The 21,095-nt window shown below is 46.8% G+C and overlaps 2 protein-coding genes across 2 annotated transcripts in view; one reads left to right on the forward strand and one right to left on the reverse strand.

Moving 5' to 3' along the window:
- Positions 1–8,946: 8,946 nt before the first annotated feature.
- Positions 8,947–12,254, reverse strand: NPBWR2 (neuropeptides B and W receptor 2). The gene is made up of 2 exons (XM_027710435.2): positions 11,929–12,254; positions 8,947–11,412 (listed from the first exon to the last, which is right to left on the reverse strand). Exon 2 carries the CDS (start codon positions 10,727–10,729, stop codon positions 9,731–9,733), a length of 999 nt encoding a protein of 332 aa, XP_027566236.1. The 5' UTR covers positions 10,730–11,412; positions 11,929–12,254; the 3' UTR covers positions 8,947–9,730.
- A 3,902-nt stretch (positions 12,255–16,156) lies between these two features.
- The window catches only part of LOC113982342, a 28,187-nt gene continuing 23,248 nt past the window's right edge, over positions 16,157–21,095 (forward strand). Inside the window, exons 1-3 of the mRNA XM_039382972.1 lie at positions 16,157–16,494; positions 16,613–16,750; positions 18,326–18,378. The gene's annotated coding sequence lies outside the window, so the exon portion shown is untranslated. The remainder of the gene's footprint in view (positions 16,495–16,612; positions 16,751–18,325; positions 18,379–21,095) is intronic.

Below are 21,095 nucleotides of genomic sequence, written 5' to 3' on the forward strand. Positions count from 1 at the left end.
AACTTTTGTGTCACAGGCAGCTCTGTCTGTAGTTAACACAGGAACAGAGGATGTGAAAATGCTGGAAAATTGGTGGTTGGAGATGAGTGTGAGTTGCCTGCACCCTGCCAGCCTCCACAGGGTCCCTGGGTTTTGCAACAGGCAGCTCTGGTGTGCAGGCAGCTGCCTGCTGTAAGAGGTGAAGTCTGATGCAGGATGAAAACAAGCTCTTCCCACATACTTTCTCCACAATTCCAAGGAGTTATGGGGTTAGGCATGATCATGGAGAATAATAAATTACAGTGCTGCTCTGAAAATAAAGCCAAGGCCATATTCTCCAAGAAAGATCAGCCAGTGAGATGTGTGATCAGGGAAGCGCTTTCTGCACTGAGATCAATATTCCTACCCAAGCAGGTAAATATCAGGAGAGGGTTTTTTATTAGCAGGGGTGATTTTCTTCTCAAAAAAAAAATAAAAATTGGTGAGAACAAAAATGGAAATCTTTATTTCTCTTCTAGTTCAGTTAATTATAAGTGTCCAGGGGTGAGTTCTCATAGCAAAACCATAAACCAAAGTGCTTTACTCAGTATTATGGGATTTATTAATGTACTAAGTGTTCTTTCTACTGCTGCTGGCTGAAGTCAAGTGCTGGAAAAGGCTGAGGAATGGATGAGCCAGTGACTGAGCTCTCTCCTGAGGAACTACTTGGTTTGCAGCAAATCTGGCTTTGGAAATGCCACATTTCCCTTCCTCTCCCTCAGCCAGCAACTTCCGTCCCCATTAATTACAATTTCTAACAGTAGAAATAAGGAGCAGAATTTACACTTTTACTGAAGTTTGGATGGACAACACCCTCAGGCACATGTGGGATTCTCAAAGTTATCCTGTGCGGGGCCAGGAGTTGGACTCAGTAATCCTTGTGGGTCCCTCCTAACTCTGGATATTCTATGATTTATGGTTTTATGCCACGGGAAGAGCTTAGCCAGGGAGGTGCTGAGTTACCCTTTACTGAGCTGCAGGTCAGACAGCAGTTAGTTGGTTTGGGTGAGTATTTAGTTGAAATCCCTCTCCTCATGCCCACTGCCCATAGGAGCCATGAAGCCTTTCCCCTGCTCTGAATGCCTCTGCCCCCAAAAAGCCTGGCCCTCAGGCCTGAAGACAACTTTTGCAGGTGGGAGAAAGACCAAAGCTGGGTTGGCCTCTTGCAATACCAGCACTGCAACTAAGGACTTGCCCTGATGAAGATGCTGCCTGATGCTGAGCAGGTGCCATGTCTGTTTTTCCAAGGTGTTTTCATGAGGAACTAGACTGTAAATGTCTCTTTTTTTTTCCCTTTTTTTTTTTTATTTTCCACCCAGAGGAAGATTTGTTAACTCTTTAAAGAGCTGTCACTGGGCTCTGATCTCTCTCTGGGTACTTTGGGATATCAATTCCAGGTAGGACAATGTGTGCCCAGAGAAGGATGGTTCTCACCCTGCAATGCTTTATAGGGCAAGTGGCTGCTCTCTATAGTTAGAGCCTCTATTTTAAATGAAAAGGATCTCCAGCAGCAGCTGGTGCGGGTGCAGCCTTTGCTATGTGCTCAGAAGAGAATCTCTCAGACTGGCAGCAAAGCAGGCTCCGCCAAAAAAACTCCAGTTTGCTTTCCCACTCATTTCCCTGTGCTTCCCCTCAGCTATTTTTGTGGGTATTTATGCATAAGCAAATTTCTCCTTCCCTCAACAGGAGAATCTCCTTCGGACACATCCTGAGCCTCAGCCCTGATTGTGCATTCATGGTTTCACGCCGTGTTTCCACGTGAATCTCTGTGGCAGCAGAGCTTCTTCACTGTGACTTTGCAGAATCAGCTGGTAAATCACATCCTTGATCCTCACCTCCCAAGCCCTGACCAGGGCTGTCCGAAGGACCAGATCTTACTTCCCCACCTTCTCCTTTTCTGAGGAGAACCACAAAGCTGAGGTGGGAGGGATAGAGGGTAGAATCCTGCAGCAATGACTGTAGGAGGGAAAGCTGTCCCAGCTTTGTGGGGAGAAAGGCTTTTGATATGGGGAAGCTGGAACCTGATCTAGTGGAAGGTGTCCATGCCCAGGGCAGGGAGTTGGAATGAAATGGTCTTTAAGGTTCCTTCTCACTCAAACCAATCTGTGATTCTGAATTCTATGAAAGGAAGGTGGACCTGAGGTGGTAGCATCAGTCCATAACCCAGGAGCTGTGACACCACATGAGGAACAGAGATAGCCTATAAGAAAGTAGAACATGTGCTGTGTGATGCTAATGGGTCTTTGGTACGAGTTTTTTTGGGATGGAGATGAGATGTTAAAGGGTCTGCAGCCCCTCCTTGCCATGTCTGAGCTGATGCACACCTATTTCACCCATGCTGACTCCATGCACCTGCCTTCTTGCCCGTTCAGACTGGGGATCCATGCCACTTTTGCTCAAAACATGTGGTAACAAAGGTATTAAGGTCACAGCTCATTTTGAAAGGAGTTTTGGGATTTTTCTAAGCAAAGGGACTGCTATTGGGGTGGGTGCCACATCTCACAAACTCCCTTTGTTCCTGTTTTCAGTACCCTGGAGCCTGGATAGATTGAATCACAGAATGAAATAATCAATACATAGAGCAACATGGTTTTGTATCTTGGCAACGATGATGCTAATCAACCATGTAAACTGACTTTGCTGTCTCTCCCTTAATGCAGAGAAATCCTGCCTGTCTGCAGTGAAGGAGTGATGCCTGCAGTGCTGGGGCAGATCCTTCCCCCACCTGATGCCTTCCCTCCTCCAACCCAAGGTTTCTGCTTCAGAAGCCCAAAAACTCCCTAAAGGGAGTTTGGAAGGGACCTCAAAGATCATCTAGTTCCAACCTCCTTGCCATGTGTAGGATTCTTGGGAATTTGGTCCTCCTGTGATTAAACTGCTGGAAGGGCCTCTGGGAGGAAACACCAGCTCCCCATGGTATGTGGCATCACTTGGGATCTTCCTGAGTAATGAGCAGACTGGATCATTTGTGGATTACATGTTGTATACGTGTCCTTGCTTCTCCCTGCTGCTTTGCTCTCAAATCCTTGCTCCTGTTGCAGTATATGGGTGCCAGGAGGGAAATCCCACCTGCAGAGCCCATGCAGGCAGCTGTTAGTGGGAGGTCTCATATCCTATGCAACCAACCCAGCCCACTCTTGCAGCAAGGGGTGTTTTTCATCCGGAATATGTTATTGCTGTGAGAGGATGTAGCTCTGGTGCTGATGGAGTCTCCTGCCTCCCTGCAGTGGTCAGGGAGAGCATCACTGCTTCCCTTCCCTTTGGGCATGAAGCCAGGCAGGATAAGCTGGAGCCTGGAGCCTTGCAGAACCAGCTCTGCCAAGCAGTAGATTTTCAGCATACTGAGATGAAGGATGAATCTGACAGAAATCAAGCAGGAAATTTGATTTTTTCCAAGGAAACAAAATCAGCACCTTCCCATAGTCTGGTTTTGGCTGCATCAGATCACCTTTCTCCTGGCCACAGAGAGAAGCACAGGCAAAGCCTGAGCTGGCTCTGTCCACTCTATAAACATTAATTTCTCTGTGTGTTTTCAGTCTGCCATGTGCAGCAAGTGCTACAAAAAAAAAAAGCTCATGCCATGCTGATTCATTCAGTGATGAGGAATAAAAACACAAGCTCTCTAGTCAATATGAAATTAAGATTAATGGCTTTTCAGCTCTGTGTGAAAATAATCCCATATTGTGATTTGGCTATTGAATGTTTATTCAGTGTTAGTCATTAATAGCACTTCTCTGTGTGCACAGGTCATTTGCTCACATATTTTGGAGTTTCCCTCATCTCAGCCTTGCACTGCTCTTGCTTTGCTTAACCATAGAGAAAATCAGAGAATCACAGAATGAAAGGCACCTTAAAGATCACCTGTTTCCAACACCCTTGTCATTAAAATTCCTGGAGATAATCACTTGCCTCCAGGGACCCAGCTGTAAAAGGGCAGAAAATGAGCCCAACCCTGGTGCTGGTGTTTACCCTTCTCCCTGCATTCCTGCGGTGACTGGGAGGTGGGAATGAAAAGCTGATCAGGGCCAATCACCCTACAGTTTGCTTTGGCACCTGCACTGGGGTTTAATTTGAATGTACTTGGCTGGAAAACTGCTTCATCTTTTGGTGAGTGTGTGTCAGCACTGCCCCTGCCTGGGGAATATCCACCAGGATGGTGTGGGGTGAGTTCCAGACCAGGCTGGATGGGGCTCTGAGTGTCCTGGTCTAGTGGAAGGTGTCCCTTCCCATGGCAAGGGGTTGGAACTGGATGATCTTTAAGGTCCCTTCCAACCCAAACCAGATTCTGATTCCATAATTCTATGAGCTGTTGGCTCTGACCTGCCCCATCTACCATGAAATGGGGGCTGTCAGCTTCATGGCCCCAGCTTGGATGAAGGAGCTCAGCTGAGCGTGACCGTGGCTTGGAGGATCCCACTGACTCCATCACACAGATAAGGAAAATGTAATTACATCTGTAGGAATTCCATCAATACTGAGCAGCAGCAGGCTGGGTCTCAGGGGAGATTTTTCATTGCATTGAAATCTGACTTTATTAATTACCAGCTTCTGATCTCATTTGAGGGTTAAGTTTATGAAACTGAATCCTTAGTCCTCTGATTTCCTTATTCAGCTGGTTTATTGAGTCTTGTACAGTGGATGGTTTGGACCTTAGAAACTCCCAAGGTGTCTTGTTCTTCTGGCATGAGCTGTGCAGGAGAAGAAGCATCAGAGAAAGGAGAGATGATGGAGTTGTACACAAATCCCGGGGAAAGACAGAGGAAGAAAACATTTCTCAGGAAAACTGAAGATGGGGACAGTTGCCTGTTGTCAAAGGTCTTAACCCCAAACTACAGCTTATTTTCCCCCTGACAGGAACAATAATGCTGGTGGCAGCACCCAGAGCCCCCATGCCTGCCCACCCCTGAGGTGTGGGGCTTTAGCAGAGCCACCACCAGCCTTTGGTGCACTCCAGACTATTCACCTCCTCCTGGGGAAAGCTTCCCATCATCTGTTTATCCAGGGAGCATCAGGCTTGGCCGTAGGCACTTATAGGATTGCCTGGTTTTTATCTAGACATAAATTATTTTTTTATTAAGAGAAAACAGCCACTGAACAGCCCTTCAAGCTTTGGGCTGGTGTCTATTTCCACTTGAAGAGCTTTGTTAGATAATTGTAATATTTTTCTGAGAGAAAACAGAGCAATTGAGGCTTGTAATTAAAAGCTATTCAGAGAGCTTTGATCCTTCCCTCTGCATCTTCACTTACCATACACAAATGCCAACAAGAAACTCTTGGCAATATTTACTGTCACTATTCTTGGCCTTTGCCTTTAAATCAACTCCTCTTCCTCATTTCCAGTCAAAGGGAGGGGGGTGAGAGAAATTTGGCAACATGGCATGTGGCTTTTCAATAGAGATTTATTTGGAACGGTTTTTTTTGTTTGTTTGTTTTTTGGAGGATGCCTGATATCACAGAACAACAGAATCATTAAGGTTGGAAAAGGTCATCAGGTCCAGCCATCAACCCAGCACCACCACCATGTTTGCTGCTAAACCATGTCCTGAAGTGACACATCCTCACATTTTTTTGAACACTTCCAGGGATGGTGACTCCACCACTGCCTTGGGCAGCCTGTTCCAATGCTTGACCATCCTTTCAGTGAAAAAATATTTCCTAGTATCTAATCTAAATCTTCTCTAATCTAAATTCTTCTCCACTTGAGGCCATTTTGTCTCATCCTGTCACTCCACGATGACAAGCCTGGAGCTCCTCTGGAGGACTCAGAGCTGACATGGAAGAAGGGTTTATCACCTGAAAACTGGCTCTGGGCACAGTCATGGCTGCAGTGATGGTGTGGGTGGGTTTTACCCACACTGTCTGTCTTGGGCAAGGACAGGGAGCTGCCGGTGCTGTGTCCCCACAGCCCACAGAGGGTCCTCAGGTGACCTCCTGGCTCACCATGAGAGGAACCCAACCTGGGAAGTCCTCTTCCCTTCAGCAGCAGGCGGGAATGTCAAACCTTGAAGTGCTGAGACCCTTTGAAGGCACCAAACCAGGCTTGTTTCTCCCAGAGTTAGCAGTAAAGGCAGAGGGTCCCCATTTCATTGGGTTTGTGGTGGGAGCATCAGTGGCTCATCAGCACCTCCCAGCAACTTGTAGTAAACAAGGGGAGTGCTAAAGATAAGTCAGGCCGTACATTACAGGGACAAATCCTCTTTCTTGGATTGATTTTAACAGTATCCTCTGGAGACTTTTTCATTTCACATCTTTTGTAGTCCAAGCTTTTGCTTGCCCATTTTTAATCTTTCTTTTCATTTTTTTCCCCCTCATTTAAAGACCCTTCTGATAGCCAGGCCTTCATCAATCAGCAGGCTATTGTTTCTTTTCTCACCCAAAATCGTGACCAGCCATAGAGAGACAGTGTGAGACTGCCTAAATCCCAGGGGATTAGAGCTTCCGGGGGAGAACAAGCTGCAGCACAGCTTGGATGAGGACAATTGATCGGAACAGCCGTTATTGCTGCAGCAGGAAGACTTAAAAAGCAACAGTCATTTCCAATCCCCCTCCTCTCCCCTTGTCTCAGACGCCTGTGTTTAAAGCCTGCAGTGGGAATATAAACCCTGTATGAACCCTAATTCCGGTTCTGGTGTGGAAAACAACTTGTTCCCCCTCTCCCAGGGATGATGAAGCAGAGTCCTTCAGGGCTGTCTGTGGTCATGAGTGCAGCAGAACAGGGAAGCCAATTCCTTCCTGGAAAGGAGGCAGGCAGGAACCTGCTGCTTTCCTCCGTGCCGCTGGACTGGGCAGGAGTAAACGGAAAGCCTTCAGCTCCTTCTGTGACCAGCAAGGCTGTCCCTCATCTTTGCACCCATTAAGACACTCCAGACTCTCCCAGAAGGAAATTTCCCCCAGCTTTGAGGCTGAGCTGACTTCCCTGCTCCAATGAACATCTCTCTGGGAAGGGGTTAGGATAGGAGGGCCCTGTGGGTCCCTAATTCAGCTTCCTGTGACCCTGCAGACCCCAGAAGGATGTTTGGTTTAGGAGGGAATTTATTCAGTGAGTTGTTAATGGGGTTTATTTTGCCGCTTCCAGTCTTCAAGATGCAGCTAATGTGGGTTGGTGTGGCAAGCCAGTCCCAGCAGGGGGAGGAAATTCAAAGGAATGTGTTGGCATGCAGGGTTTCCCTGTGTGGGGGGAAAAGTCTCCTTGAAGGCGTTTTCTGCTCTCCCAGAAGGAGCCGAAGCAGCCTGGCCTCGGGTGCCATGCTCCGAGGGTCTACCTGGGCGTGGGCACCCCGACTTCGCCGGTGCCCCGCAGAAGCAGAGTGCCGGGCTGTGTGAGGCTGAGCAGCTGCGGGAGGCGCTGCGATGCTGAGCTGAAAGCAGAGAGTGCCGCTTAGTGCCGCTGCTCTGAAATACAGCGTGTTGGACGCTCCGCTGGCCGACACTCCGGACACCTTGGGGCTCTCCTGGGAGCCAGAGCCCTTCCTGAGCACGGCAGGAGACCTTGGCCGATGCAAATGCTTCTCCCCTTGGAGCCTTGCACACTACAAGAGCAAAGAGGAGCCGACACTCGTGTCTTATGTATTCTACATGGAGAAAATCACGGATGAAGGCAGGATGCTGCTGTAAGCAGATGCTGTTCATCTTTGGGGAGAGAAGTCCCAGGGGATATAAGCAGTGCCTGGAAGTACTTGATAAAGGATGGAGAGAAGAGGGAACCAGACACTGCTCGGTGATGTCCGGTGACAGGACAGGAGGCACAAACTGAAATATGGAAAACTCCATTTAAGCATAAGAAATAAATTTACTGTGAGACTGGTGAAGTATGGGAACAGGTTGCCCGAAGAAGTTGTGGCATCTCCATCCTTGGAGACATTCAAACCCAATTGGACGTGGTTCTGGGAACTTTGCTCTAGGTGACCCTGCCTGAGCTGCACTGGGAATCTGTGACAGTCATGATTTGTGATTTAGTGGGGAAAGCTCCAGCAACGACACTGTCAGGTCTGAAAGTGGGTGACTTACACTCGAAAGGTCCTTTCCATCTAACGAAATATATTAGGTTTTCAACCTCATAAATTATATTGCCTTTCCTACAGACCTAGTGCCAATGAACAGTGACCTTTCAGCTAACCAGGCAACTTGTGTGTGAGGTGGCACTATCTGAGTTAATTTTCTACACTCAGAGAGGTTTTTCCACCTGGGAAGCCCCATTGCCAGTAGGTGGCAACAGTGCTAAAGCAAAATTCCTGGAGAAGTTTCACCTGGAAGAATGTGTTCCGCTTCACTGTTCTTCCAAAATTAACACCTTTAATATGGAGAAGGCAACATATCTCTCTCAGTTTTCTAAAAGGGAAAAAAGGCAATTGCCATCACGATGTATCGAAGGTTGTCAGGTTGGGATGCTGAGGGCACTGACCCAACTGAATTACCCTGAGCAGCCTCACCTGGGATCTCCTCCCACACCCTCTCCCATTGCCCCAGGAGCCCATTTAAACTGAGAACTGCAGCCCACTCCTGTTTTACCTGTCCTATGCTTTCCTGGTGGAATTTGGACAGGTAAGAGCCCAGCTTGTCACCTGTATATTTGGGGAAAGCTTGAGAGAAAAGTTTTAGCTGAGGCAGCCTTCCTAAAAACAATAATTTATAAACTTTGCAGGGCTAAGGGGTGTGAGAGTGAGCTTTCCAAGCTTTAAATATGGTGTTTCTGATCTTCAGACTGTTCTTCTCAAGTCCTTGTTCTGTTCAAGTATTCAAACTGTTTATCTGCTAAAGAAGGAACTTTATCTGCAGTGCTTGCTAGAGGTTTTTCTTATTGCTTATAAACACCTTAATTTTGTTACAAATCTACCCTATTTTACTTTGCAGTAGGTAAAATGCAATATATATAAAGCAAAGATAAGGCACAAGTAGTGTAAATTTTCTCTTGTGAAAGAAGGACCAGACTCTTTTTCCCCATGAGGTTTATTTCATTAATCACTCTTAAGTAAATATATATTTGACACTTAACAGGAACAATTAGTTAAAAATAATTTCTAACACAAATTCCCACAGTTGTCATAGTATTTGTATGGTGTGTTGTTTAACCCTATTTTTGAGACACAAATCTTCCTTTTGGTCTAAATTTAACCTTTGTTAACAGTCCAGAAAAGAGGGAATTTGGAGTGGGGTGGAAGATGCACAACCCCCAAAATCAAAAACAAGGCTATAACACATAGGCACATGTGTTTCATGGACATGAAAACAGTTTCTTTTTTTTTCTTCCAAATACTCATCCTCTGTCCATTTTATTGATATTTCATTGAAAGTGCTCATTAGCTCTGCCCCATGAAACAATCCTAATAACATGGAAATAAAGAACTGAGCATTGCATTATTCTGAAAACTGCTCTCCAGCCTGTCGGTGCTGTACAGCAGATGGCAATAAAGGACCACTATGTGGTAGAAATGCGCCTCTGAAAGGAAGTTTTCTGTCCTTAATAACTCAGGGTGTGTAATTAAAAATAAGAATACAGAAATGCAACTCTGAGGAGCTGGGAGGAGCAAAGAGGGGAAATAAGAGCTGCAAGGGAGCAGGACAAACTGTGGATGATGAGCATTATAAACAGACACACACAACACTTGTAAACGCCAGAACAGACATTGTGCATTCATTGGCCACCCCTTCAGTCTGTGAAGCTGCCCCTGCAAAGCCCTGCGAGGGCAAGGATCTGTGATCCCCAAGCCACTGTTCAAGAAGTTCTGCATTCCAGCAGCTTCCGGAAACTTTTCCGAAAACTGTCGTCCAGGAAAGCGTACAGGAAAGGGTTCAAGCATGAGTTAGCATAGCTCAGGCTGGTGATGAAGTAGGATATACCAATGACCACAGAGGTCTGGGGCAAGTCGGTGGTCAAAGCCACGATGGTGGCCAAGTGGAAGGGGGTCCAACAGAAGAGGAACACAGCCAGGACTATGAAGACCATAATAGTGACTTTCTTCTTGGCTTTGTCCAGGGCTCTAGCGTTAGAGTTCAAGTGCATGTTCCTTAGCTTGTAGAGCATCATGGTGTAGAGGATGCAGATGGTGGATACTGGAATGGCAAAGCCAAGGATGAGGGTATAGATCCTGCTGGCTTTGAACCAAAACCTTTCAGGCTTGGGGAAATTGAGACCACAACTCTTTATCTCCAGGTCATCGGTGTAGACGTTGGCAAAGATGATGAAAGGGAGAACTATGATGGTGACCAGGATCCAGATGCACAGGCTGACAATCCTGGCTGCTCGGTACGTACGATGGGGCATCCTCTTGGATCTGACTGTAGCCAGTACCACCAGATACCTGTCTATGCTCATCACTGTTAGGAAATAAATGCTGGAGAAGATATTGTAGTGGTCTATGGACAAGATGATCTTGCAGAGGACCTCTCCAAAGGGCCAGTAGCGGAGCAGGTGTTCTGCAATATTAATGGGCAAGACAAGTGTGAACAAGTCGTCGGCTATAGCAAGGTTCAGGATGAACATGTTTGTCACAGTCTTCATCTTGGGGGCCTTGAGGATCACATAGATGACAGCAGTGTTGCCTGTGAGCCCCACAGCACAGATCACGGAGTAAATCACGGGGAGGACAACATAGAAATCAGCTGCCTGCTCTTGGAAGGAGAAGTTGAACCTCATGCTGTTGTCCAGGTAGCAGCTGTTGCCTGCCTTGCTGCAGGTGCTGTTCAGATCATCCCAAAAAGAGCTGTTTCCCATGCCTGTTGGTCACGGACCACCCTCAGATGTTACTGAAAGCCTTGTTAGCCCGGAAGAAAGAAGGGATGGGGTTTTTGTCGTTGTTGAGGGGGTTTTTTGTGGTTTGATTTTGGGTTTTTTCTTTCCCCTAGGAGAAGCAGCCACTATCTCATGTAGACACAGGTTATTTTCAAAGGTGGGTTGTGAGGCAACATGGACCAGCTAACTTATCTCTCCTGTCCCCCCATGTTGGAGAAGTTAGATTTTGAAGTGATGAGGGAGGGGATAGTGCTTGAAAGGCACATAAGGCTCCATGAACCAAGAAAACAAGAGAATTATAATTCTCTATGTAAGTCAAGGAACTCTTCCTTCTGAGGGCATTCTGGTGAACTTTGCCTTTTCTCTTCTGGGATAGTTGAGTGGCTCCAGTTCAGCTGTCTGCTGAGAGTGTTCTTCTGGGGCTGGCAGGAACAGGGAGGCAGAGGGGGAACTTTGTGCCTGTCTGGCTGTTCACAGCCTTTGGAGGACTCGAGGGACGGCTGCTGTTCCACTGGCACAGCACTTGCTTTCTGTGCAGGAGCAGAAGTGTTGCAGTTGTTAATTAGTGCCTGCCTTGGCGTCGGAGTTCAGGCTCTTCATTGACTGAGATTTCACAAACAATGAAGAAGTTTCTGACACTGCTACTCCCCCACTCCCAGGGTCCCCTAGCAAAAGAAGGAGGAGGAAAAATCGTTCAGGGAATATATCCAAAACTAAGGGTTAAAGGGGCTTAAGCTGCAGTCAAAGTAATGCTCTAAGCAAGGGTGGGCTATGATCTTATTCACTGTGAAGACCATCCCCAGTGCAAAACACTGGCAGCACACAAACTTGGCACAGATGGACAGACAAACCTGTAAATCTCAGAAGTTCAGGATTAATCAGGGAAGAGGGAGAAAAGTACTCTGAAAGCGAATCCACTTTCGAGTCACAGCGAGAATCTCCACATCAGTAGCAGTTGCCACATCCATCACTAACGCCTGACCCTTTCTTCCAAGAATTCCTCTGCTGGGAATGAGCAAGCACCGACTCCCCTACCCCCATGAAGATCAAAGGTTTGGCAACTGGTCCCCAGGCTCTGCAAAGAGAAGTGCTTCCCTTCTCTTGCATTTTGTTGTTGCACAGCAATCAAGTGCAGGACGGGACCGCCAGCGCTGGGGAAGGAGGGCTGAAGTGTCTCTTACCTGGTGAGTGGCTCCGCTGCCTCCTCCAGTACCTGCTGCTTGTGCTGGTGAGCCTCTTCTCTCTAATCCGAGTCGGAGGAGGGTCTCTGGGATGCTGACGTTACCGGGCTTTGCAATCATATCACCATGATGCCTCTGTGTGTGTGCGTTGCATGTCTGAACAATTAGCACTTGCTCAAACCAGGGAAGGGAAGCAAAAAAAAAAAGGTTTTCTTTCTGCAGGGTTATTTAAATAGTAAATAAGGTAGGTGCTGGTGGGCAGCTGATGCTCCGGGCTGTTCCCTTCAGGAATAAGGGAGATCTGGAGGGACATGGACAGCACCCAGGGCTGGCTGAATGAGGGATATGTGAAACGGTGGGAAGCGGGGGGTTAAACTGCTTCAATAGGGAACAGTGGCTGGTTTTAACAAAGGAAGATGCCCCAGAGGGAGTGGGAGGAGAGTAAGCAACATTACAGCTCGAAAAATGAACAAATAAACAGACCTTGCCAGATCTGTGCTGGTTTCAGCTGCTCTGGGGGAGTTTGGCTGATTTTTTTCCCCAGCTGGGTCTCTGGTGCAGCTTTGGAAATGAAGCAAAATCCTTCAGATGTGCATCAGGAGGTGCAGGAGTCCCGTGAAGCTTGACAGAAATGCACCTCAGGCTATAGAGCAAAACCAGCAACAGTGTAAGACCACTTTACCTTCATGTCCCTAGAACAAGAAGAAAAAGGAAATCAAGGGTCTCTTGATTCTCCTTTAGCCCTTTAAATGTTGCCTGGCCTTCATTCCAAGACAAGGCAAGGGAAAATGCAGCCATCCGTTGCTGCCATGCCTGGCTGTGTGCATGTAACCAAACAGATCAGCTTTTTGATCTGAGCTGTATAGCCAAGAGCTGCGTTTGACTTTGCTCCTCTCCTGTAGATATTTACACTCTTCTGACGAGATTATTGTGCACCGGTAACTGGGGGGGGGGGGGGAGTAAAACACTTCATTGCACTTGGAGGTAATTTCTTAAAACTATGGGTATAACTGACTTTTTCAGCAGATGGAATTTTTTTTATGCCCAGTGTACCACTCTTCCAGATATTTTCCTTATCTTAGCCAAAATCTGACCAGACATTAAGCTTAAGGAAAATGAAATAGAAATTATATTGCCCAAAAGATGCATAGGAATGCTATGGATGATATTTCTTCACATGAAACACCCCTGGAGCCGTCTTCTTGCCTATTTTGGTAAAGCTGTAAGTAGTTGTAAATGAAGTAAGGTATTGATAGGTCTGCAGGGAGAAGGCAGTTTCCAGGAATTGCTGTTGTCTTTTTCAGTGAAGAAAGTACACGAAGGCAGAGAAATTCAGGAGAATGTGATGTTACATTTGGTGATCTGTAACTATTCCCCAGGACAAAAGGGTTTGAAAGTATTTTGCATCCACAATCCTTCCGTTTAGGCTTTCTGGTTTCCAGCACAAAGCACATCTCTGGGATAGCTTAAAAGCTGTCCTTTCACTCATCAACTATATTATCTTGGAATTGGCAACACACTGTCCTGTCCAGTGGTGGTGTGCCCAGGTGCTGTCTGTTTTAGGGACTGTTGTGATGGGCTGGGGAAGGATGCAGGGACTGCAGTGCCGGTGACATTCCCTTGTGCTTTACCCTCTGCCTTGTGCCTTACTCCTAATTATCCGTAGTGAACGTGCTCTCCGTGCCTTGGTTAGGATGTGCATGATTAAAATAACCTGCCAGAGATGAGATGGAGACTAATTAAATCTCATTGCCTGGTGTGGGTAGAGGGGCTTTTGCTTCTTATATACCCCAAACAAATTCCTGGCACCTGCTTTCTGAGCTGTGCTCTTTGTGTAGTTCTTCTGTAAAACTCGCTTGCTTTGGGGAGGATGATTGCCAACAGATCTGAATTCGTGTGGGAAATTGCTTTGCAGCAGGAGCCCTTCCACCAACAGAGAAAAATCTTTCCCCTGTGTGGCTCTGGGTCTGACCAGAGCCAGTGGCTGTGCACAACGGAGGCACATCATGTGTATTAGTGAGATGGGGAGCGCTTGGAGGGAAGGCTGAGAGGATGTTTTATTCATTGTGTTTTCTCTGACTGGGCATCCCTTCCACTTGATTGTAAATATTATGGTGCTATGAAACCTTGAAAATCAAGCACTGGTTTGAAGATGCTGTTACAAAGGACATGAGCAGTGTTTTCCCTCTGAGCTGCTGGGACCTACTCTCATGCCAGCAGCTCATGCAACAGGGACAAAGTTTCTATTCCTGCCAAATCCATGCCATGGAGATGAACTTTGCCTCTTGAAAGCCACGTTCACACTGTGCAGCTCGAGTTAACTGTGCAAAGAAAAGGTGGTGTTTTAGGGAGGGGGAAATCCCTGCCATTGCTAAATCAATGGTGCTTTATTGCCTTCATAATCCTGTCGTGCTGCTCACTCCAGGCAAAGGCAATCCACCATTTTGGAGTTATGGAGAACCTGTTTTGTTGGGCTCCTGCTGCTGTTGAAGAGTCAAGTTCATCTCAAGGACACAGATACACAATCAATACCCTGTTTACCAAAACAAAATGTTCTCGTCTGACTGTCTTGCAGTCCTTGGTTATTAAGGTGATTTATTTGTATGAGGTGTTCAGGCTTTTCAAAAGCACTGCAGGTTAATAATAGAATCAAGGAATAGTTTGGGTTGAAAGGGACCTTTAAAGGTCATCTAGTCCAACTGCCCTGCAATGTGCAGGGACATAGTCAGCTAGAACAGATTACTCAGAACCCCATCCAGCCTGACCTTGAGTGTTCCCAGGGATGGGGCATCTACCACCTCTATTGGTAACCTCTGCCACTGCCTTATCACCCTCATTGTAAAAACTTCTTTCTTATATCTAACCCAAACCCATCCTCCTTCTGTTTAAAGCCACTCCCCCCCTTGTCCTGTCACAACAGAACCTGCAAAAATATCCAGAACTGATTATGTCAGTCTGCAATGGCTTCTGTTGAGGAAAGCCAGTGTGCCTGGTCAGGTTACTTGTTATAGGATAATATTCACTGTGCTCTAGCCTCTTCCTCGGGACTGGTTCTCCTTGAGCTGCTCTGATGCAAGCTTGGAAACGTGGAGAAGTTGGTCACTGCACCCCCAGGCAGCACCTGCTCCTCCTTGGTGTGCTGCTCACTCAGCAAAGGAGCAGTTGGTGAGTGCTGGGGTGAACTGGAAAAGAGAAACCTGAGCTTATCCATCACCCCTGTGCTGGGTGCTTCTGCCTTTGCCACAAGCTGGCTCGTGTCCTGCTGCTTCCTAACCCTTCCCAGCTATATTGAGCCAGGGTGGCTTAGACAGGTGATGGTGCTCCCCTTGTGGGACACCCCTGGGATCCAACAAAGGGTATAGGTGCTGATTTTTCTGGGGGGTGAGTGTAGGGCAGATGTCTCCATCAGCGAACTGGTAAATTGTGGTGCAGAAAGTGCCTTTGAATGGTAATAATTGCTGTGGATCCAGGGACTGGTGACACATCCAACCCATCACAAGCTGCAGTGAAGGCAAAGTGGTACTGGAGGTGATTTAAGGAAAATCGTAGTAATGAGTCTTATAAATGGCCCGTTTTTGTCAGGGAAAGTACATATCAATAACTGCCCTGTCTGTCTCTGCAGGGGAGCAATCGAGATAAATGCCCTGTTAACAATTTCCTCAGACCAGATGTGATAGGGAATAAAAACTGCAGCACCAGGAGGTGGTGGGTGGCTGAAGATGATTGCTCCCCGCAAGCCAGGAAGGAGGCTGTGAGGCTCCAGCAATGGGTCAGTTCTCATCCCCAGCAGCTTTTGGAGAATCTGGCTCTTCTACCAAACATCTCCGAGCCCTGTGGTGCTACCTGGGGCCACCCAGAAGTGTCACCCAGCCATAGAGGGTGAGTGGCATTGCAGGAGTCTGCCTGGCTCCCTGCAGGAGGCCATGTACCCAGAGGTGTGTTAATTAATAGAGCTCTGGCAGTGTACCCGTGACCATGTGAGCAAGGACACAGTACCAGTCTTGCTGCAATTAATATGTATCTGTGAGAATTTAGAGTGCAGGCAGAACACTGATTTAAACACCCTCATTTCCTCCCCCACCCCCTGTTGGTCTGGCTTCAAACAGCCTTGTTACAGAAATTAAAATCTGCTTCCTTTACAGGATGCTTTTATTCTCCAGCATTTTTTCCTGCTTTTTCCCAGGGCTGGAAGTGAGTCTGTGCTTCGGTTGGTTTGCTGCTTTGAGCCAGTCCAGTCTGTCCAAAGCAGAGCTCTTTGGGAGAGGAAGATTTCTGGAAGGGGTCTGTCCCCTTTTTCTGTGCTGCTCCATCTCCTTTGCAGGGTCTGTGGGGCTCGGGGCAGTGGCCTGGGGCTCCCCTTTTGTCGGTGCTGCCATGAGCAACTGGCAAAAATCATCCCACGTGTCCTGTGATGGCCCTGACTCCACCGGAGATGCTGCTGCCTCATCCTCCTTAACTATCTGGAAGAAGGGGAAGCTAATCTGCTGGATCAATCTATGGATCAGCTTGTCTTCTGGGCTTGAAGCTTTTGTTGTTCCCTATCTCAGGCTTCTTCCATCAGCCCATGTGAGTCACAGCTTTTGTGTAATCTGACTGTGGGACCTGTGCCTGTGAGGAAAAAGCATTGTATGTGATGGGACCTTGTGCTGCAGTACTCCAGGGTACTCTAATTGCTTCCTTTCAGTAGCTCTCTTGGAATGCTGTGAACTCCCGAAGCTATCCATGACCACTGGATCTGACTAAAGGATCTGTTTTCCTGCTGGTTGCCTTTATCAGATGTGTCTGCAAGGGGAGTCTTCAGCACAGTTGTTGGATTTCAGAGGTAAGAAGCAAGAAATGAGGAGGAATGCTAGTTTAAAAGGATGGGAGTAAAATAGAAATAAAAGGATATTTGTTGCCCAAATTGGGTGGATTGGGAATGGATGTGAGTCAGCAGGTAGAGATCTCTTCTTCCCTGTCCTTTCTCGTGCTGTGCTGTTGGCAGATGAGGGCTGTGCAGGGCAAATAGTGCTGCAATCCATTGGCATTCCATGTAGGAATATACATTATTTAGTTGCTATTAATCTGGTTGTTACACAGCTTCTAAGAGCCCTTGGTATCTGCCACTTCCAGGTGATAGGAGTTGTCACCTCGACTTCTTTAAAGCCATCTGAACTGTCACTTCAGAAAAGTCACCCTTTCTGTCATCCCTTGACCTGTTTTGAAAATCTTTGAGTCTTTGCAAACAACAGCATTGCAACAGGGCTATAATGCATCCTTGGAAAAACAGCCCGGAGCCCTTCACAGATGCTTGCCAGGGAGCAGACTCTGTGCAATATATTCCAATATCTAAGCAACAGCTCAATGTTTTGCCTCTCTGCTTAAGTAGCAGACCTCCTCTGGCCTAAAAGCCTAATCAGTGGAGGGTTATGAAGTGCAAATTGCTGCTGAATGAATTTGCTGCTTTTTTCACTCTGGTTTCCCCTCCCTCCCGTGTTATGACAGTGAAATGACTCATCTTCACCTTAGTATCATGTTTGAGAAAAATGTTCTAATATTTTCTACAGTGTTCATTGTAGAAAAAAACCCCAACAAAACACATGAAACCTGTCTTCTGGCGCATTTTCGAGTTCAATTACACAGAGCTAGCACCTTTCTCTAACGCTCTTCAGGCCAACAAACATTGTGGTTCCGATACCAGCAATTGTTTTAAGGCAAAAAGAGAAGCAGGAGGCCTGGTTTGAGCTTAGTAAGACTGGACTCTGTGGCTTTGGACTGCAATCAGCTCACTTTTGCCATTAATACCAGCCTGACCTACTTAAATAGGTCATTGTAATTCTTGTGGCCGAATATGTGCTAATGAAAATTCAGCTTTAGGAGCATGAGCCTTGTTGGATGTGTCAGTGTGACGGAGAAAATGTAAGTTGGATAAATGTGGTGAACTGAGCAGGAAATGGTGTGCTATAGAACTCATAAAAATAATTTATAAAGCAGAAGATGAAAGGAAAAGGGAAGGGATTACTGGATGTAATGGTCTGGTTCTCTCTGCTCATCTGCACCCCTTGGTCATGGACATAGTGGGGATGTTTGGCTCTGAGCAAGTGAGGGAGGGACTGGATTTGGTGGGTGCACCTGAAATAGCCAAAAGAGCAGCAACAGACAGTAAAACCTGGCTCTTCTCTCTTTAAAATCTAATTTGGGCCCCAAAGCAAAACCCCAGAACTTAATTCCCTGGGGATTGAAGCTGCCAGGTCACTGAGTGAGGCTTTCACAGCTTGCTGGGTGAATAAGGTCCCCATCAGAAATCCTATTGATACAAATTTATTTACAGACAGCCACACTATAGAGAAGTTTTGGATGCTTGTGGAGGAGGAGTAGGAAGATAAAAGTAATAAAGATGTATCTGTGTTTTCCACAGGGAATAATTTCCAAAGCATAGAACTCCTGGGGCCATGCAGGGCCTCCTGCCAGGTGAGTGATTTCAGACAAGCACTAACCAAAGAGAAGATGTTTTGTGTTGGGCACAGAGCACACTCAGGCTCTGAGCCCTCTCCATCTCCACCTGCTTCTCAATTCCACTTGAAAGCAGAGGAAAAATTCCTTGTAAATGGCCTGTTTTCACCAAATTCTACAAACTCTTCCTGAGACTCCTTGCCAGGAAGTTGGTTTGTGGGGTTTCTTTTGGCTTTGTTTTGGTTGGGGGATTTTTTGGCTTTGTTTTTTTTTTCTCGTTTGTTTGTTTCTTTGGGTTTTTTGTTGGGTTAGTGTTTTTTGTAGTAACAATTTCTTTCTTCTTGTAAATGTTCAGTAAATTGTTTCCCCAGCTGGGATGTCAGGAGGTACAGGAGCACATGTTATACAGAAGCACTCCCCAATTGCATCAATAACCTTTTTGTGTCGCTCAGTGAGTCCTAGAAAACTGCGGAGTAGTTGTGTGTCTCTGCAGGTTACTTGGTAATCAATTCTCCATCTCCAAAACATCCTAATTTACAGGGAGGATGTGACGAACTCCTTACTCTGCAATAAGAGTTTTTGGGTGTATTAGCAACTCCCCTGTTTTCCCAGTGCAGCTCTGTAGCACTCCTGCTTGGCTTACTCCTCATTGTGTGAGGCAGACAGCATCCTTCTGCAGCCCTGGAAAGGACAGGGAATTTTCTGGGCTGGAAAATAAAACATCCATGAGAGAGGCAGAATATGATGCTGCCCATCATGTACCCATGGCTGGTGTTCCCGTCTCAGTTCTCAGTTTTTCCCTTCCTTGCTTCCCTGGGGCACCTCAGTAATGGGGGGGTTTGTAATGTCAAACTGGACAAAGAGTTTATGGACTCATTTCCAGCATGAAAACAAGCTCTGTTTTGCCCATTACATAAGGGAAAAGTGATTTCAGGCAGAGAGAGGTGAGAAAAAGGTGAGAGATCAGTGTGTCTTTTTCGTGTGGCTGCAGGGAGGGAAAACACAGTTGTGGTGTGTGAGACTCAATGTTAATGTAAGAGCAACCCAAACAGTGAGTGAACATCAATGGAGCTGCATCCTTGTCGGTAACAGAGCCTCTCCCATCCCTATCTGCTGGATTTCTCCTGCTCTTTCCCCTGCCGAGGGGCGATTGTTTTGGGGCTGCTTGTGCCTGTCATTCACCTTTCCACTGCACAGCCGGTTCTTAGAAAACAGTTGGCTTTTCTAACTCTCTTGAGCATTCGAGTGAGTCCAGGAGATGTGGGGATGGGCTGATAACTGGTTTTGGATTGTCTCGGCTGTTAGGTGTTGCTCTGTTTCCTGGTGCTCCTATCTGTGATGGAGCTATTTGCTCGGCTCCAAAGTGATCCCAAGCACTCTGTTTTTGTGGAAGGCAGAACAGCTCAAGAGAAAAATGTGCTGGAAATTACCTGTTCTGGGAAAACGCAATCACAGCAGATTTTCTTCTGGATCCTGTTTGTGAGCAAAGATGGAGCCTGAACAGAGATCTGCTCTTGTGGGGGTCCCTTATGCTCACACGAGTCTCCCTGTGCATCTCCAGAGTTGTCATCCCACAGAAACATGGGAGTCCCCTGCAGGACTCTCCCAGTAGGTCAGGGAGGGAGATTTGACTTCACAGCTGTATGACAGAAAAACATTGAGGCGAATTCTCCCTTTCTGTCCAGGAAAGCCAAGGTGTCTGCCTGCTGTATTCCATGAGTAGGAAATCTGTTGCTGAGGGACTTTTGCTGAGAGATCTGTGCTTTATGAAATTCTGCCGGGGGGCAGAGGCAGGCTGGAGAGCTGGAAATGATAACACTGCCTTCCTCTCCTCTGCTGCTTTAATTGTTTGTAATGATTTAATAAGCACCACTAAACAGGGAAGCTGATCCTTCCCTGCAGCAACACAGGCATGTGGCATTTTATTATCTTTTCTAGGGGCTCTGTTTGGAATTTCTTTGCTGTATTTTCTCTGCAGGGGCTTGATACAAAGCCGTGGGAGGTCATCAGGAAAACTTCGGACTTCGTGGTGCCAAGGCTCTGAGTGCTGAATCAGCACCACATCCGTGCAACGATCTAGGAAGAAGATAATTTGCAAAAATGGCATAATTTAAAAATGAAATGCTCATGGCTTTGATACCTTTAGGTGTACAAATGCACACCAGGGAGAGAAAGAGCAAATTAGGCACAAACTCCCAGTATTTGCAGAAGAATGAATGGAAATAGCTTTCTGTTTAGGCTGGAAATCAGGAGAAACTTTGTGCCCGTCAGAAGGGTGTTGACGTGAAGCAGTTGCCAAGTGACAACAGACAGATGGAGAAGTGAAATCCCAAACTGAAGACTGTAATGTGGAGCTTTTTGGGTGCTGGGGGCTGTAGAAGCAGATCTTGCAAATCCCATGGGTGATGCAGGCAGCTTCCCAGAGTGGCATCCCTGCCCTGTGCCAGGGATCTGCTGCCCTGGTCTCAGAGGGTGGTTTGGTTTGTACCTGATGGCTCAGCAGAGCTTGGGGAAACGCCTCTGACTCACTTGAATTTGAAAGGCGTTTGGGTCAAATCGATGCATTTGTTCTCTGAGGGATGGAGTCTGGAATTCTTACTGATTTTGCTTGAACACTGTAGTATTTCTCTAATCTCTCCCCACCCAAAAAAAACCCCCAGCAGATCCCCTGCTTCTCCCACTCTGTCTTTCCCACAGTTCAGATCCTCAGAGTTTTTCCTTAAACTACAAGAATT

The sequence above is a fragment of the Pipra filicauda genome, unplaced genomic scaffold, assembly GCF_003945595.2.
Source record: "Pipra filicauda isolate LSUMZ 115617 unplaced genomic scaffold, ASM394559v2 scaffold291_size933811_pilon, whole genome shotgun sequence".
Classification (NCBI taxonomy): Eukaryota; Metazoa; Chordata; class Aves; order Passeriformes; family Pipridae; genus Pipra; species Pipra filicauda.